The sequence below is a fragment of the Bombus pascuorum genome, chromosome 3 (assembly GCF_905332965.1).
Source record: "Bombus pascuorum chromosome 3, iyBomPasc1.1, whole genome shotgun sequence".
NCBI classification, from domain to species: Eukaryota; Metazoa; Arthropoda; class Insecta; order Hymenoptera; family Apidae; genus Bombus; species Bombus pascuorum.
Genome location: NC_083490.1, coordinates 14516176 through 14535722, shown reverse-complemented (window position 1 = coordinate 14535722; position 19547 = coordinate 14516176). Strand labels below are relative to the sequence as shown.

Here is a 19547-nt window from a genome sequence, read left to right as displayed (position 1 = left end):
TATAAACAGAGGATCATAATTTTACTCCTACATTACATAGTAGTTCAGACTACTATTGTAAGTAGTTCAGAAATTATTACAAGTTTACATTACATTTACATTCTATTTACATTTTGTAAACTTATTATCTTAAATTAACAATCTTATTTTATTTTATAGTATTCTTATCACAATCAATAATATCGATTATATGACCTACTGAGGACCTCAAGACCTCGAGTTTAAAAAACATTGCTGTTCAACACAATATTTATATGCACGAATAAAAATAGCATCACGTATCATTCGTCCATACTAATTGCTTTAAAAAAGTACTACAAAAGACAGATACAATTATAATAATAAATTAATTAATCAAACACAATACTATACGTATATACCTATAAGATAAACATTCTTTTCGTAAAACAAATTATTAAGAAATGAAAAGAATAAAAATATTTCAATGCAACTAAATAAGATAAATTACAAATTATATCTTGCAAAATAAAATTACACCGGCTTTTTTAAATAACTTAAAATTAAAAATTCTGAATTTTTATATTACGACGATATTTGAGTACTAAAAATTTAAATCATAAAATTGCAATAGGCTTTTTTAACAAAAATTTAACATATATTGGGTTATATATCCCTTACGTTTTAAAAAGTTTGTCACAACTATTTTATTTATATATTTTATTTTTATATCACAAATTATTTTATGTAAATAGCGAATGTTAATTTTTTGTCATTCTTTTGCCAAACAATTTTTTAACTCGTCTTTAGTATTTATTACGCTTACGTATTTATCTAAATTATAAAGCTTAGCAATAAAAATTGAACATAGGTTTGAATATTTTTATAATCGATCGCATGTTATAGGTCGGAAGGGAATTATGAATATTGGCAGAAAAAGCTATTCAAAATTATTTCCATACAAAACAAGAATTCTCTACCAAAATTTCTTCAAGAAGAAATAAAAATTTGATTTCTCTAGAGATAAAGCGGAAGAAAGAAAATATTAAAGATAAGTACCCCAAAAAAGCAAACTTCCGATGAAACGTGATATCAGTGACGTACGGGTGTTTTATGAAACATGTGTATATAACGTATATGCGTTACAAATAATGATATATGTAAAACAATCATCCTTCTCTATTAATTTCTTACTTGAATAAAAGAGAATTGATGAGAGAAACTTTCGTGACAATCGACTTTATTTTCTTGCTCTCCTACATAAGACAACTTGTACGTTTTACAAGAAAGAAGGCTTACAAAGAATAACGAACGTCGATACGTTAATATTTATTATATGGGCGTTCGTGTGTTGCTGGAACAGTCTCACAGCAATACCGATACATCCCTTATATTATACATATTAATCAGAGTGTCACATATACATATATATTATAATATTACAAAGATCGCCGACGGTCCGCGTATCGTCGCGTTGCAAATATATGTATGTACATATCATATAACGCATATATATATATACACACACATATATTCAATATATGTATTTATATGTATATAAAGGAGATGCTTATATAAATAGAAGTATACGTATTTATAAATTACGGGCTATAACATTTGGTATCAAAACCATTGCAAAAGAAACGGAGGAAATTGAATGATACAATACAGTTTTTTATATATTGTTATCGTAACCAAGGAATTCTACGGTGATCGATAAATTAGTCGCATGAAAAACAAAGAAAACATGTTCCATGTTCATTATTCTGCTAGTAATTATAAATAGACTACGAATTACATAGTAAATTGTTTAAGATTTTTCTTTCTCAATATACTGTAGTCTTGGGTTTATTATTAATTTTGATACTTTGTTCTCGTTTAAAAGAGAACAATTCAAATTACGATATTAATTATTATTACCATATGCAAGCCTATAAGAAAAATTTCTGTCAAACTCGGATTCTATTAACTATTGTTTAATTATTTCTTTTTTTTTCAAATTTCTTAATCGTCTAGATTTCCAAAGGTCTACGAATCCATATTGTATATTCGAAATTCTTTAATAAAATTTAATTTATTATAATTCGGTTACCATACAAATCGTTCTGATCTTAAGGAATTGAAAGTTTTATTCATACCATGTGATTTTTATTGCAATTTTTATCGTATTTGATAATTACGATATTTCTTTTTTCGTTATTAGCTACGATCAGATAATGCTAACTGGCATCAATATGGTATTTAGTTGTTACGGTTAATAAAAGGTTTCAAAAATTTTCATTAACCATGAAAGTAATGTTGCAGTTATAATCGTATACATTAGCATTCAAATGTGATGAAAATTCATGAAGGTTTGGTAAAAAATATTTTCGGGGCAGTCAACGCGTGGCAGGAATAGACACAGGAAGACTTATTTTCTTTCGAGGGAACGGTGTAAAATTGGACATTTGAAGTATGTACTTAGTAGTTGTATCAGCTATAAATGCTGAGCTGCAGCTTGAATTTCATTTAAAATTCAAGCAAAACTCGCGCTGCAAATCGGATTCTTTTCAACACGTAAAGTCAATGTATCATCTATTTGTGAAATTGGTATAAGATGTTACGACAAAATATCGGATGTGTTGTCAGATGATAACGTAAACGTATAAAATAATTGATCTCCGAAAATGTTGAATTGTTTCCTCATTACAGAATCGCACTTTTTATAAAATTATGTTATGTTTTCGCATTGTACGTAATATGTGATGCCAACAATTTTTCAAGAAATTTAAACTCGACTATAAGAAATAGAGAAATAAAGTTAATCACGTTCCATTCTTATGTATAATATTTACTTCGTATTCGAACGAATAATTAGCTCCAATAACAACGAACAACCGTTCCAATAAATATTGCATAAAAGTCTTGCAATTTACTGTCATAGAACATTTTGATATTCGGAAAATTTGTCGAACCATGTACTAAGTTCTACCACTAATTTCGTCTCTCGGTACATTAAATACGATCGGCTACCGTCTGAGCGTATACACCAATTCGTATAAAAAATATTTGCATCTTAGTATAATCGCAAATTTCATGCTGCTTATACGTGTCGATATATATTGATCACAGATTCTGAAATATCCTATCCGTTCGATCCTGATAACAAAAAAAAAAGGAGAAAAAGAGAGAAAAAAAGATGCTATAATCACATAATTGTATTACACTGTTAGTTATCAAGCGCGATAAAAATATTATATTAATAATTGTGCACGCATTCACTGTTAAAGCTTACGCATACAAAGCACATTGGTGGGAAAGATCGAATGACGAATACTTGAAGGATTTATACAAATGTACATTACGTTGTATTAGTTTATCAGTAGTGTAAGTATTGGACGTTTTGATTACAACCTTCTTGATTAGAATTAAAATGCGAGAAATATTTTGAGTGATTGATAAATACTCTCAATAAAATATCTCTTCCTCCTTTCATTTAGTTTGTTAACCATTCTCCATCTATACGATATAAGTATGAGTAAATAATATAAAATTCAATAGAAATATAAAATGTAAAAATATATAAAATCTTTGTATTTTACGTGCAATAAACAAAACGATTCAAACATGCTGGATAATTACTGAGATAACAAGAAAACACGTACTCTGAAAATAAACAGACAAGTTTATTGCTGACTATGTAAGAATTTAACTATAAATAATAAATAGTTGAAGATGTAATAACTTAATAAGGGCACTTGTCGTGCGGAGTTTCGTGTGAGTAAATAAGATTTCGGTACTTTCATTATGGAAGCATATGGAAAACTGCATTACCAATCAAAATTAAACTGATCCTTAAAGCTCACTTAAAGTAATACGAAAACTTTCTCTTTATACAATCCATGATACATTACGCACAAATATGCTACATATGTATATACAATACATTTATAAAACATAATATTATATCACTATAATATTACTAAATAATATCACTTAATATTATTTCAATAATATTGCATTAATATAATATTATTTAACAAAAAATCATTTACAATAAAATCTCTTGAGTTTCTTCTTAACTCAAACATCCGTTTATGAACAATGTTTTTACAAGACGATTTTCCCACCACGATGCAAATTATTTATCTATCTTTTCTCCATAATACGTTTCATACGTATATTTTTATTGCATTGCAAATATTTAACCTTCTCTATGCATTAGCAGTATAAAGAAACAAAAGTTAAATAAATATTTGGCAGTGAATGCGTTTATAAACAAACGATACAACCATATATTCCGATTTTTGCTTGTAAATGGAGACCTCAACAACCTATGAAGCACAACGTTTTCTTCTTTTAGTTATTCAAATTGATAAATTGATCAATGTCTCATAATTCTATTACCGACAAAATAGACACAAATTTGATAATTGATTATTTTATAAATCAGTCTAGGTTTATCTGCACTTAGTAACTATGTATACAATTCCATTTCAATAATGCACTCTGTGTGTGTAAAAACGTAGAAATGTGATTATCAAAAAACTAGAAACGTCATTTTGTAATCTAACTTTTATAAAATTTGATTTAGTCTGAATTTCTTGCATTCTGATATTATGTAATCATTCATTTTGTAATCGATTAACGCATTTCTTTTTAACAGCCATAAGTAGTACATTTTAAGATTCAGTATTGTTTGTTTAGTTTTTCTTAACTCTCTGATCGCAGAACATTTCACTGTTTTCCTCTTGAAAAGTCATTTCTTCAAAAACATTTTCAAACAATGGAAAAGATCAAAAATTTATACCATGAAAAATATAATAATGTAATCTATAAATATTTCAAAATTTACAAAAACTTTATCTCTACACAATCAAAGAGTTAAATATAAAAATTAAGTGTTATCATCGATAAATACTCTTCACTGAAAAATACTCAAATCTAATTTATCTACGCTCGCAACATTGTTACATTTGTATTTATACATATTATACGTTTCCTTAGTCAAAAGAAGAATAAATTTTACTACTGATGAGGTAATACTCTGATTCAAAGACGGTTCTACCGATGAGGAGAGACGAATAAGACACTTTGCATGCCCAATTAATAAACTTTTCTGTTGTTCATCAATGAATTCTCTTCGAATATACCGAAATCCTAATAATCTTCATTATCTCAATAAGAATTAAAATACATACGTATGTTAACAAAAGATGTGTATACACATACAGATATAAAAATTTCAAACCATCCAATATCATAGTTCCAGGATATGCACAAGTGCTTACGATCACATTGACTGATAAGAGAATATTCTTAATATATGTGTATAAAAACTAATGTAAGAAATGTGTAAGAACAAACAGCACCAAGTTGATATTATTACATTATACATTCGCGAGCTCTATTCGCTAATTTTTCAATGAGTATAAGAATCTTATTGTTTCAAAAAATATGCTGATTAAGAGGAAAGGCTACAGACAAATTAAGTGTGTTTGATTTAGATCTATTAATAATTTTGATATTTTTGCCGATTGATATCTATAATCACTTTTGTAATAAGATAAAAGACTCGTAGAATACTTGAAAAATATACAGATATGATAGAAGTTTAATAGAATCGTTAATATAATAGACTCATATGTTCTCATAAATTACAAATTTAAGATAAGTAATTTGTTTCTTCGATATTCATCAAATTTATATAACCATATTGATTGGATGATAACGATTTACAATTGTGGAAATTTGGAAGACAAAAGCAAACAATGACAATACTTTTTATTATAGTAAGTCATTCAGTAAGTATTTCAGCATTTTGCGTTTCAAAAATAACATTTTTAATTGAATCTGAATTAAAATTGAGATTTAATTGAAATTGAATCTTTTAATTAAAAAAAAGATAATTAGAGTTTTTTAATTTTTAGGAACTTTTATATGATAAAACATCTAAATTTGTTAACCTTGAGTTTAATTGAAAATATTTGAGACAAGATAAAACCAGAGAAACGAAACATAAGAAGAAATGAAACATAATGTCGAATGTGCTTTTAGTTAAGTTTAGAATAAACTCTTTTCAGTGATGATGCGCAGTGTAATTGTTACGTACATCGTTATTGGTTAAACAAATAGTGCGATACAAATAGAATAGGAAACCTATGGGGAGATAGCGAATATAATGTCGGACACAATGATATTAAGACGATAAAATTTCGGCTGGAGCATACAAGTGATACTGCGAGGAGAAATTCGTTATAGAAAATAGAATACTATTGAAGACTAGTCGCGATTGTCGTTTGAACAAATCGCTATTAGAATCATAAATCATCGATCTGTATCGCGCATTTTTCAAACTCAATCGTCAGGCTTTGCTTCTCGTCTAAGTAATATATCACCATAAACGCTTCAATGATTGCCAGTAATTAATGCTTCTATTATCGTACATTTAATTGCTTATTAGTGCACCACTCAGCACGTGTGTCAAATATTTTTAGAAACATTTCGAGTGAATAATACTTGCAAATATATATAACTTATTTCCTTGATTAGACAAATTCAATTGCGCTCTTTTAAAAATACATTAAACAACAAATGAATAAATGAATAGTAACAATAAATAATAACAAATTTCTTTGTTTCATAAGTTCAATGGTCATTAGAAATAAGTAATTTGTAATCTGAGATAAATAAAAAGATATAATTGCATTCTAGTTTCATTTTAGTCCGTTAAAAAGTAATAAATTTAAATTTTTCATGAAAAACATACTTTTATAAGTTTCATCTTTATACATTTTTAGATAATATATAGAAAATATCTAGAATTTTTCATTCAAATTCAATCCACTCGAAATTCTATCGAAAAAAGTGTACATCATACATCCTTCGTTTATTACGGACGTATTTGCGCGTACTAGTGCTATATATGTGGGTATTGAATGGTTCAGAATCACGTGCTTATGAAAAATAGTAAAAGTGCGTAGTTAAATATATATAACATTTATGTATATGTAAGTATTGCCCAAAATATGTATGTATATGTATAATAGTAATGTAGAAGGATTGTGAAATTGATATGTTATCAAAGCTGTAATGTTATATGTATCACAGTGCTGTGATTGAGAATAATCATAATACAAAATTAATCTTTTCTCCCTCCTCCTTCGATACTGTTTTCTTTTTTTCTTCTTTCTCTTTTTGTTATTTTTGGCATTTCACTTCGCCCTCGACCTATCTTAATTTTTCATCTTGTACCGCACAGAAATTATGTTTAATTTAAATATCGATAGTTTCTGTTTTTTAAAATAGGATAGTTGTAGACGTATCAAGCTATGGGAGAAAAGAAACCTTTTAACTCTCCATAAAGGAATCTTGCCCGTTATACAAGATTCTCATGTAAGGTGAGAGTTTTATTGTTTCGTTCCATCTAAAAGATTATTCAATATGACACAATTGCAATAATTAACAAAATTTTATGAAGTTACGGTTTACTCTTCGATTATATTATACTTAATTTTAATTAAGAAATATATTATTCAAGGTGCGATTTACGATTTGGATATTTTTTTAGAATTAATATTCATTTTGCACTACATATTACGTAGATACTATACATATACTAAAAAAAATATCCATATTCTAATGTTTTGTTATTTTCTTTTTAGAATTAAGTATCTCAATCGTGTTTTCGTCAATTCAACATTGAAAAGAAAATACTGCCATTCTTACAAAAAATAAACAGATTTGTTATAATTTTCAATTAGAACAATGCCGAAATAAATTAGGAAAAATAAAATCGTTATAAAAAAAATATAATGTATTACTCTCATAAGTATTGTACGTTTGTAATATCGTCATATAAAATATAATTAAGATTGTCGATTTAAATAATTTACTTCACCCTACACATGTATAACGTTCAAGATTCATATGTGTGTACAAATATATGCAATATATAAATGTACACACATATATATTATCATATCCTCTCTACTTATTAAAAGAATAAGAATTAAATATTTTTTCCCGAAAATATTTTGTTATATTAGTTCGCTAGTAAATTCCTAATTTTAACGCCTAGATTGTCCACGATAGCCTTTCAGAGTATTTACCTTGGGTGCGAAATACAATAATTCCTTGTTATTAGAAGCTGCCAAGTGTGTACGGCACTTTTTATAATTCATAATTTTTCCCCTTTTTCTTTCTTTTTGAGCCTTTTTTATTACGAAATTCGTACCGATGATTTCGCAACGTATCAAAAAGTATATATCTACACTTCCGCATTAAGCATATCGACGCTAACGATACGAATAAATTTAATTGTAATCCTTATGAATTAGCATAATATTCTTTTAATTTTTGGTCTCACTTTGATAACTTACGCCTAAATATTGTCTTGTTAGAAAACTAAATTTCTGTTTTACAAAAAGCAATGTTTAACGTCATTTGTTTGTCTTCCACTCTTACTGGATTCTTTCTGTACGTACAAATTGTTACTAAACTTGATATTCGATATTCATCGATATCATTAAAGAACGTAAGCCTCTTTCGAAATTAGAAAGGCTTCGTTTCGAACAAAAAAGAAGATTATATATTTAAGTATCGAAGCATCGTTACTAGACTTTTACGATAGATATTTCTTTTAGCTATTTCATTTAATGTACTCTTAATTTTTTCTGGTAATATGTATATATGAAACTTGTATCTACATCCAGATATTGAAAACAATATAAAAGATCCCGTTATATTTACCAAAATGTTTAAAAAGAAAGCAAGAAATGGCAATTTAAATATAATTTTAAGATAATAACAGTAAAAATTATTTAAAAAATGTATGTCACCCTTATGTTTAAAAATGTAATAAGAAATATGTACTGAATTCTGAATGTAGATACGTAATGATACGTACTCGCATTTTAAATGTGTTCAAAAATATGACTGCACCTTACAAAGCGTCTTAAACTCGATTTAAAAACATTACAGTGTAAATTCGTAAAATAATTCGAACTACAGAAGTAAAAAAGCAGTAACATACTCCATCATACGTTTCGTTACGAGCGTTTTATATTGAGTTTCTCTGTGTTGCGGATATCTACTGCTTATTATCATTTCAGATATTTACAAATTTAAAAAATGGCAAAAACAATCCATTTTTTGTCAATTCCGTATTCAATTTCTTTACATTTTTTAATTCCTCGATCTACGACATTAAAATTTTAACCCCTCAAACCAATTGCTACGCAACTTCAACAAATGGATTATAAACAGTTTTATAAAACAATGACTAAAGTATTATCACTTAAATTTAAGCATATAATTAAAGGATTCATCTAAACTAAAAATTAATAAACATATAATCCATAAGTTTCATAAGTAAATTATATACAAATAAGTAACCTCTTTTAATTTATAACATCCTCTGTACAATAATACTAATCACGCAAAATTATTCTGTACAACGAAGTGATCTGAGGGGTTAACAACATCAGCCAAGCATTGAATGGCTGAGACTTATTTACTAACTAATGAACTTTACATTTATCCACCAAATGTTTTACGGGCCACAATACGATGAATATTTTTACTTGCTACATTAATTCATTTATGGTCTCACGCTAATTGCAATAGATAATTTTCACATTGTTGCATACCTTATTGGGAAATTATGATCGATCGAGGTTCGAAGCAGCAAGCAAAGTTTTCAACTTTTATGAAGCATGAAGAATAATTCTTGCACATGTCTGTTGATTTAAGGGAAATTAAATGTTGAAGCTACACTATGCTGATTTTTTCCATAAAAGTGAAATATTGAAACATCAATAGTGTCATTTTCATAAGGAAAGTAAAAATCAGGGAAATTAAAGTTGAAAATATAAGATAGAATTTGTATAAAATGTACTGTTTGTTTCTCTTCTTTTTTAATATGAATGTTAACTGCATGATATGTTTAAATATTAAGGTTTTTATATGAAGTCTTGTTTATCTCGTAATATTTTATAGGAAATGTCAGTGTTGTTTAAATAGCATCAAATATTTGCTGAAATAGTGAAATACTTATTAAAATACTTATGACAAAGCTTATTAAAATAAATTATATAATTTGTATCAAACTTCAAAGTAAAAGATAAATGAAAAAAGAAAGAAAGATAAAAAAGACATTAAAAACTTTGCATAATTGCATTACAATAACGAAATAAATAAAAATAATTAAAAAGATCGTAGTAATGGAACCATGAAAAGAAAAACTGAAATTCCTGCATACTGTCGTGACAAATAAGAGACCATAAATAAACAAACTTGTAACAATTTTACAATCGTACGACGTAAGGGCCCCCTGGTGGAATTTAGATTGATTTCCACTGTGGTTTGTGGGGACCCCCCCTTAAATGTCAGGGAGGTCCTCTAGGGACCCACAGCGCTTTGCTTTGTTCTTCATCTACTGCAGCTTTTACTTGAGTACATATGTACGCGACATTTACTCCAGCTGGTATTACAGCTGAAATGCGTGAAAGTTGTATCAGCAATAATGCAACAAATTCACATAACGTTGCATTTTTATTTTATAAATATTCTTACCAGTAATATAATGTTTATACTCAGCTTCCAATTTTAATGCTTGTTCATACATCTCCTTGGCCGCTTTGGCACTAACTTTATCGCTTGGGTATCTGGAATCTTTGACTTCCTTTATTTGTTTGGTACTTTTAAATTTAATCAACAAAACTATAGGATATATCTGATGTCGATGAAGTCGCTCGATCGACGCAATTGATACATCCAATATGCAATGAGTATTCTATAAATAAATATGTATCAACAAAGTTTTAATAAAAGGTAAAAAAGAAATAAAAATAAATTCGCAGAATTATATAAATTTTAAATGATCTACTTTTAGGTGTTTAACCTAGTGTTTATACGCTTACTATAAATAACGTTATCAATATTGTATAGGCATTGGATAAAAAAAGATACCTTCTCACAGATGTCCTTGACAGCTTGTACTGTGGTACACTCGAAATAGCTTCCTTTTTTTCTATAGTCCACATAAAGCGAATCGCGCAAACCTTGTTCGAGCGTCGCTTGAGAACAGTGCATGGCTTCTGCGAGACACCTAGTGAACTGTCCTGGAAATTCTTGTAATAGTTTTGTCACTACACATTCGCTTAACGGTCCAATGATCAACACAGGTCTTAAAGCTGGATCTGCATAAAAATAAAAGTATAAAAACGAATTCAATATTTCGATAGAATAAATTAGATAATGATTAACGATAAGTAATAACTGTGTATTAAATAAATATTTGATGTAACAAATATTTACAATCCAATCTTTCAACGCGTTGATAACTTGCTGGAAGAGTTTCTTCATTTAGTGTTCCACTATCACTATACCAACCCAAATTTACTCCCGTAAGATGTGATAATTCTTTACTATCCCTACTAGAAGAACGTTGATGTTTCTTTCGGCGAAAAAAGCTTCTTCTTGCGCTCGTGCTACCTCTTCTAGTAGTATCCGTTTCTAAATCGCCTAACGAACGTCGCAAAAGCAGTTCTTCTTCGACCCTAACGATATTATGGATACATATGAGATATAATAAAAATATGAAACATAATCTTAAAAGAGATTCGTTCAATATTTAATTTCCCCAACTTACTTGAATTTGCTCGGAATTATACCACAAGTTTGTCTTCTTCCAGCTTGATCAACTATCCAAGCTCTCCAATGACCCGGAGTACCATTAAACATTGTATTATCGACGTATAAAATATCATCTTTACTAAACCTAAGTTGTAGGCTATCTCCAACTTCGCCTACTCGATCGAACATTGCTTTCACATAAAAACTGTCTCCAGGTTTATCCTTTACTTCGTTATACCTTTCAGGTACATATTGAGCAATCAGCGTTACTTTATCTGCTGGTCTAGCCAATTCTAAAGCAGCTTGTTCTGCGGTTGCTTGTCTGAGATCAACACCATTATATTCTAGGATACGGTCACCGGGACGTAATCCTGCATCTTCCGCGAGGCAACCTGGTTGTACCGAGTGTACGAATATTCCAACACCATTACCACCAACAAGGGAAATACCTAAATTCGAACATTTCCTTGTTTCGATAAAAAGATACCTCGGTTCACTTGGTGGTGGGCTTTTACGATTTTGTTCTTCTTGTGTCGGACTTCTTACAGTTGCATTTTGTCGTTGCAACGTGGTCGCTACATTAAGCTGTGCGCGTGTAAGAGTATTAGCAGTACCACGTAATGTATCAAGAGTTGCAGAATTACGCATATTATCTAACGTAGCTGAACTACGAAGTTCCGGTTTTCTGATATTAATATCCAAAGATGCTGATGCTCTAATTTCTCGTTCTCTCTGTTGCGTACTTGGTACTTCCAATGAAGCAGAATTTCTGATATCTCTTTCTCGAATTGTACGAGGTGGTTCTAAAGTATTTGAAGTTTCGCGCATAATAGTCAAGGTATTGGAAGTATCGCGTATTGTACTTAAACTAGTAGAAGCGTCACGTTCAGGTTCTGAGCTATCCAATGACTCAATAGTTGTTTTTCTAGGAGCTTCAGGGCTATTACATGGAGTGGGTGATCCACTACGACTACCTCCTTCAGCACCACCAGCTTCTGATGAACTCGAAGAAGCAGAGCCTTCTTCTAACTCATTGTATTCTAGCAAAAAGAAGTGACATATAAGGGTGATGTTACATCAAGATAAGAACCATGCAATAATGATAAATAATGATCACGTTTAATAAGAAAGGTGCAAGAAGATTTGTATAAAGTGCAGCTTGTGATAGGGATATTCTACTTTTTCTAACAAAACACTGTACTCACTGTCTGGACTGTACTGCACCAGCATCGTAATGGAATTACCACACTGACGTAACACATTGGCAGCAAGTTGATAAGTAGCACTCCTCATATTGATACCACAGACTTCAAGCAACTGGTCACCGATTTGAAGACCGACTTGAGATGCTAAGCTGTGCTCGCTAACAGTGGAAACGAATACACCGCCGCTCTCTAAGCAAGAAATCTGGATACCTAAAGGTTCAACTGACTTGTCTATGTGAACTCTGCGAAGTTCTCCAGGTGCTGGCCTAGGTTGAGAGTAGCAATAGTCCGGCATGCTGGACCGTTTATTGCCACTACTTCCTCTGACAGTTCCACCAGAGCTATTTCCGCTACCGGTACCAGGACTAAGTACTTCCACGTGGAATGTTGGCATCGGACTGCCTCTTTCTGAAGTTCTTTCTATACTGCCAGTAGATAATTTACCCACACTGCTTTTTGAAGTCACACTAGGATTTGATGGTATTCGAAAACGTTGATTTTCCTTCTTTCTTGGAAAAGTTCCACCTTCGTAGCCATGTGTGTACGCTGGTACGTCGTATGTAGTGCCAATCGGTGGAGCGCGAGATTTGTGGTAATGCAAATCTACAGAGGGTGTGTGCAAATGCCCGAATCCTGTTTGCGGGCCGGGGCTATATGAAGGTTCAAAACCATAAGATCGTGCATCGGGTAGTCCTATTGACTCCCCAGACTGTGCAGACGGCAAAGACGGCGGGGAAGGGTATCTCGAAGGTAAAGAATTTTGTTGATGGGGATGCGGATGCGAATGCGTATAGGGAGGAAATGAAAAATTACCAGTCAACTGCTGTCTCGTGCCGCTAGTCGACGAAGTTGATGATCCAGCCCCGGAATAAAGTTGAGATTGCACTCTATTATGCTGTAGTGTGTCTACTTGACTTTCGTTGCTAGGAGTATACTTTTGCGTTCTTTTCTTCGAAAAATATTCTACATCTTTTCCCGTATTTCCAGACTTCACGGAAAAATCGATGCTAGTTTCAGATGGTGTCAGCGTAGAACTGAGTCTATTTTCCGTATTCTCGAATTCGGTTGCTGGTTTCTTATCTATCGGGATATCTTTGAACTGCACCACTGGAGTAAAGGATTTCTGACTAAATAACGGTCCAGTTTTAAGGAAATTTGGTAATGGTTTTTCTACAGGTTTATAAACCGTATGCCGATTGTTCATATTGGAAAAATTGGTTAAGGGTATAGGATTAGAAATACGATTATAATTATAACTTTCATACTTTGGTGGTTGATTAAGGAGTACACTTAAGGGCAACCTTTCTTTTGTCTTACGTGGATGTAAAATAGTACCAGTACCATTTTGAATCAGAGGTCCACCTCTGGCTTTCGGCCACGTACCTCCATTTTTCTCAACCTTTTCGGTTCCGCGTCGCTTACTTCGTTTCAGTACTCCATTATTCGCTTTCTTGTGGTAGCTCTCTATTACTGAATCTAATTCCGCTATTGCATCTTGCTCTTGCTCAAAGGTATTTGGACTCGAGTTGCGGTGTCGTTTCTTCTTCTCCTCCCGATCTTTGCTATGTTTACGTCCTCGTACTATATCAATCTTCTCTCGTATATTGTCCCAAGCATTGCTAATTCCACTTGGTTTTTCACCACTAACGGATTTCGAAACTTTGTAAACACTTCTATCACCAAAGTTCGAAGCAACGTGTCTCCTTTCATAATCGTCCGATGGAATCTTTAACAATATTCTTTCTTGTTCTGTTTGAGAACAACTATTCACCATTTTTTGTTTCTCAGTACCAAAGCTACCATCAATGGTCATAGTCTCAGAACTAGTTGCTGAAGGCAATGGTATTCCTTTCAGAGTCGTAATAGTTAACACATCCGTACTTGTATCATTCAAAGTTGCCATCGCTTCGTGGCTGGAATTAATGCCTTCCATTGGTTTACTATTAATCTATAGAAAAAAGAACTATATTAATATTCAAAAGGACTAATAAATAAAATCAATACAAAATATGTATAAGACATACATTTAAAACTCTATCTCCAACAGCGAGGTTGCCATCTTTAGCAGATAAACTACCCGGTGAAATCTTCGAAATGTATACTCCAAGCTCCAAAGAAATACCATGAGGAACTGAACCAACAGGCAATTGCGTTGTCCTTAATGACCTTCTAGTTAAACGCCGTCTCCTTATCGTTAATGTAGCTGATCCCACCGAACAGGTACGTAAAGTTTCCATAATTACACGCGTAAAAACAGATGTACAATCTACATTGTTTACTCGCATAATGCAGTCATTCACTCTTAATTTACCATCAACAGCACTTCCTGATGTTACTTGAGCAACATAAATTCCTGTATCGTTTGGATAATATGGATTATCACGACCTCCAACTAATGTCAATCCCAAATCACGATCAGAATCTAAGCAAACTCGACTAAGATCTAAGTGAATAGTAAGAATTTCCCAGTCACTAACATCAGTATCGATCGCCGAATCATGTGCATGCGCTAAGCTTTGTGCAAATTGACTTGCTCTTAACGCATGATCACCAGATTCTATCTTTTCTTTGAGATCCTTTAATTCTTTCGATGCTTCGTTCCGTTGCTTTTTAATATCATCAGAATCACGTAAAGCACCCGCTAGTTCCGAAACAGCACGATCACGCTCTTTTCTTAATCTATCGCAGAGAGTTCTAATACTTTCCCTTTCTAAAACTATTTTATCCCTTTCACTGAAAGCCCAATCCCTTCTTCGTTTTGATACTTCTGCTTCTTGGAGGGCTTCTTCGAGTTCTGCTTGCAATTTATCAACAGATTTTCTAAGTTTATCTAATTCCAAGTTAGCTTGATCCAAGTTATCCATACGTTCCTTATCCCGTTTAGTGTAATCTGTAGTGTTATTTTCTCTTTCAGCTTCTTTGTTCGAATTATCTCGTTCACGATTATATGAGTGTAATTCCATACGATTTTTATAATCCCTGTTTGAGCCTTCAGAATAATCACCAAACTTTTGGCGTAATTCGTTACATTGTTTTAAAGCATCGTCTCGATCTTGCAAAGCGGATGAAATTTCTCTTCTTAAAGTTTCAATTTGATAGGATAAAGCTTTTTTCTAAAAATAAAGAAAACAGATATTAAAATACAGAACATTAATTTAAAAATAGTACATGTAGTAGCAAGTAATGTGCAGTGTATAAATAACTAAAACCAATACAAAATCTATGAGAAGAAAGTAATAATGAGCCGATTATTGTACTTAGTAATTTCTAATATTATACTGATATTGATATCATATTTTATAGCACATTTAAATGGTTAAGTAATAAATAAAGATATATATATATATATTATTATTATTATTATTATTAAATTTAATAAAAATAAATTTATCATTGAGTTAGTTACATGAACAAATTAATTGTTTTTTTTATGACTAATTTAAGAAAATTTACCTCTTCTATAAATTGTTTATTCTGATTTTCTAAATGTGTGATTTTTGTATATGCTTGTGTAAGATCATCACCAAGTTTTTCCATTTCTTTATGCACTGTATCGCGCTCGCCCATAATTAAACTGTATTCTTGTAATGCAGCATTTCTTTCTTCTGTTAATCGTTTCATATCCTTACTAGCTTTCATGCGTAGTACCATTGCATGATTAATTTCCTTCACTGCTTCTTCGTGTTGTTGCTGTACTTTGGCTAAGGCTTCACGATATTCATTTCTTTCCCTTAATGCAATATCCCACTGCCTAATGGCAGCAGTACACTGTTGTTTTAAACCATTACGCTCGCGAACTGCGCTATTACGTTCTTGAACAATTTCATCATATTGTTTTTTTAACCTGGCAGCCTCTTCTTGAGATAATTCCAACTATATTGAACCGAATATATAAAGTTTGCATTACAAATAACTCTTAATATGTGCATATATGTTTTAACGTTCTGTAAATTAATATTTTGTACATACCTTATTAACGGCCGATGAATGCGATGATATTAAATCATCGTACCGTTTCCTAAGGGCATCGTACTCGTCTTTAACGGCTTCATATTTTCGAAGCGCAGATAAATAGTGCTGATTCATAGTGTCACTATTACTAGCATCAGAAACAAGAACTTCTTGATTTTGACACCTTAATTCAGACACTTCCTTTTGCAACGCTTGGACTTCCCGATCTAGGCGTTGCTTGTCATTTACTAAATCTCCATATTTGCCCCGCAGTGCGGAACTTTCTTGTGACGTTGCCTCTAATTGATTCATGACTGCTATATGTTGTCCCCTGTAGTATTCCAATTCCTTCATAGTATGTTCACACCTGCATTTTAAAGTACTTCATTAATTAAATGTATAATTATTTAAATTATATTTGCTTTGTACAAAACATCAAACACAATATCACAAACATTTAAGCAATACCACATTAAACAAAACCAAGACAAACCGTCTTATAGTATCGGAGTGCTTATGCCTAAGTAGCTGAAGCTGATGCATGGCTTGATCACATTGAGCTTGCAAACCATCATAATCACTACGACATTCAGGCCCACCAACAGGACTGCCAACACTGCCATAGCCTCCACTATCTCTTTCTGCATGCCATACACCCAAGTTATATCCAATAATGCAAATTGCAAAACAATAGATACAATGCAATTAAATATAATTTGTGTATTTCTACATATAAAAGTAATATCAGTGCAACAAAGTGTGCATTAAATTGAAAATAGCTTATATTAAATGCTTTTGTGTCAAAATTTATTGTATGTAAGGATATAATTTTAATTTGCTTCACATAAAGGTATAATCTAGATTAAACACATATCTTAACAGAATACATAAAAAGATAGTAATATAACTTGAATACTACAGTAAATGAATAATTTGCTCATTTTAGATAAATTCTCTTGATACAGAATAATTTGATGCACAACACAATTTGATTGACATTAATTTGTACTTTCTTCACATATTAATCTTACCCATATTGAGTGCTCCATCTGCAAAAAAACAATGAACAAAAATGTAAGCAATTGTAAGTATAATATATGATCCACTATAAATATAAAAGTGAAATGACTATATTTATACAAGTATACACTATGTTGTTACAATTGGTAGAACAATATAATCAGAGGTCTAGCTAGCTTTCACCAGGAAAGAAACTCTATGTCACGCATGTAAGCATCATGATTCACTGTTTTTTGCAAGGTGAAATTATAAATACTCTTTAAGTATCACACACCTACAATGCTCCATTTATTCAAGAACTATAAAACTATGTATTTAAATTATACATTACATTATTTGTCCAAAATAAAATTTGGTACTACTTTCTGGCAATGAATTTTTATAAAATGATATAAATATATCAAATATTATATTATATGAATGTTTACATAAGACTGTCTTTTTTCCATACTTAGATATAGATAGAATATTGCTGCTTCCATTATTGTTTCTTTTGATGTAGAGTTTAAAATTAAAATAAACCATTTTTTAATAGCATTGAAATTATTAGATCAAACTTTCCATTTAAATCTGTACCTATAAGAGTGGACAACTAATACAAACATATATTGACATGTAACATAGAAAACTAAAAACTATACTCACCACTACTTCCAGCACTATCCAAGGAAGACGCACCAGAAGCCATACTCTTGATTCATCGAGGATCTACCACAAATATTTCTCTAGCAAGGTACGTGCTAGGTATTGCCTGGAAAGTATCCATGCGCTGTACTTCACGGAAGAGTGAACCCTTTGTGAATTACTAAGAAGTAGCCTTCGGGATGACATTATGGCTATGGTCTAAACGGTGCATGGCTCTCATCAGAGGGATGCAACAGTGCACCTGGCACACATACACACAGAGTAGCTCTTACTCCAATACAGACACGTGCCTGGTAATATCGAGACTTTTCATGCATCACTTTTTTCCGCGCGGTTACTGATACGGGAGAAACAACGGGTAGACGTATGTTTTCTGAATGGACGTAATAAATTAATCTACGTTTTGCTGATGTGTCTCAATCTTTTGAGACCGCGTCGTATCCGTTTCTTTTTTTCCTGTCAACTGCGAGGTTATTGATTCTCGTACGCAAGCGAGTCCAGACAAGTATCGATCACCGACTAGCTCATATCTAACAAACTGAAAACTTGTTATCACTGTAGAAAAAAAAGGAGCCAACAAGCCTTTCAGCAGTAATCTCGATCGCGCACCTCTTCAGATAATCCATTAAGTCGCTCGACAACACTAAAATCGACACAATTTTCACTGATTTCGACTGTTCAGATCGCCACAAACTGCGCACCGTTCATCCCAAAGCGACTAATGTCCTGATATTAACGATAATTGATCGCTCACCTGCTACACCAACGAACCTGACAATTAGCCATTTTCATTCCGCCACTACAGTCTGTTTCGCATTGTCGATAATAAACATACTTTGTGGACGAGCTTGTTACTTGTGGCGCTAGTATCCATATAAAATCAGTCGATTATGTCGTTTAAAAAAGGCTCATTCTAGAATACTCATTCTATTAATGCATTCCTAAATAAATTTATTCAAGACATGCAATATACTGTAGTATTTTATTCATTTTATTCACGAAATGATAAATTCATTTATATAAAATATCACTTTTATTATACCACTATTGTTGTTGTTAAAACTAAGTTATCTTAGGAGAGAAAATTTTTATTCTCACGTATTCACTTATAATTAGAAGAAAAATAAATATCTATGTATTATTTTGAGATTT

The 19547-nt window shown here is 31.4% G+C and overlaps 2 protein-coding genes across 9 annotated transcripts in view; one reads left to right on the top strand and one right to left on the bottom strand.

Annotated features, from left to right (window-relative positions):
• The window catches only part of LOC132904923 (uncharacterized), a 292582-nt gene that overhangs the window by 104944 nt on the left and 168091 nt on the right, over positions 1-19547 (top strand). The window lies entirely within an intron of this gene.
• On the bottom strand, positions 1182-19270 carry LOC132905352 (disks large homolog 5-like). 8 transcript variants are annotated; one of them, XM_060956545.1, is made up of 13 exons: positions 19150-19270; positions 18396-18501; positions 17762-17779; positions 17224-17371; positions 16749-17097; positions 16233-16652; positions 14804-15892; positions 12780-14727; positions 11591-12614; positions 11257-11498; positions 10909-11138; positions 10513-10732; positions 1182-10432 (listed from the first exon to the last, which is right to left on the bottom strand). In XM_060956545.1, the coding sequence occupies exons 2-13, from the start codon at positions 18436-18438 to the stop codon at positions 10326-10328; spliced, it is 5838 nt and encodes a 1945-aa protein (XP_060812528.1). In that variant the 5' UTR covers positions 18439-18501; positions 19150-19270; the 3' UTR covers positions 1182-10325. The 8 variants fall into 8 exon arrangements, with proteins under 8 accessions (XP_060812528.1, XP_060812529.1, XP_060812530.1 ...); XM_060956546.1 differs by having other exon boundaries at positions 18396-18519; positions 19150-19202; XM_060956547.1 differs by lacking the exon at positions 19150-19270 and adding an exon at positions 18202-18326 and having other exon boundaries at positions 18396-19139.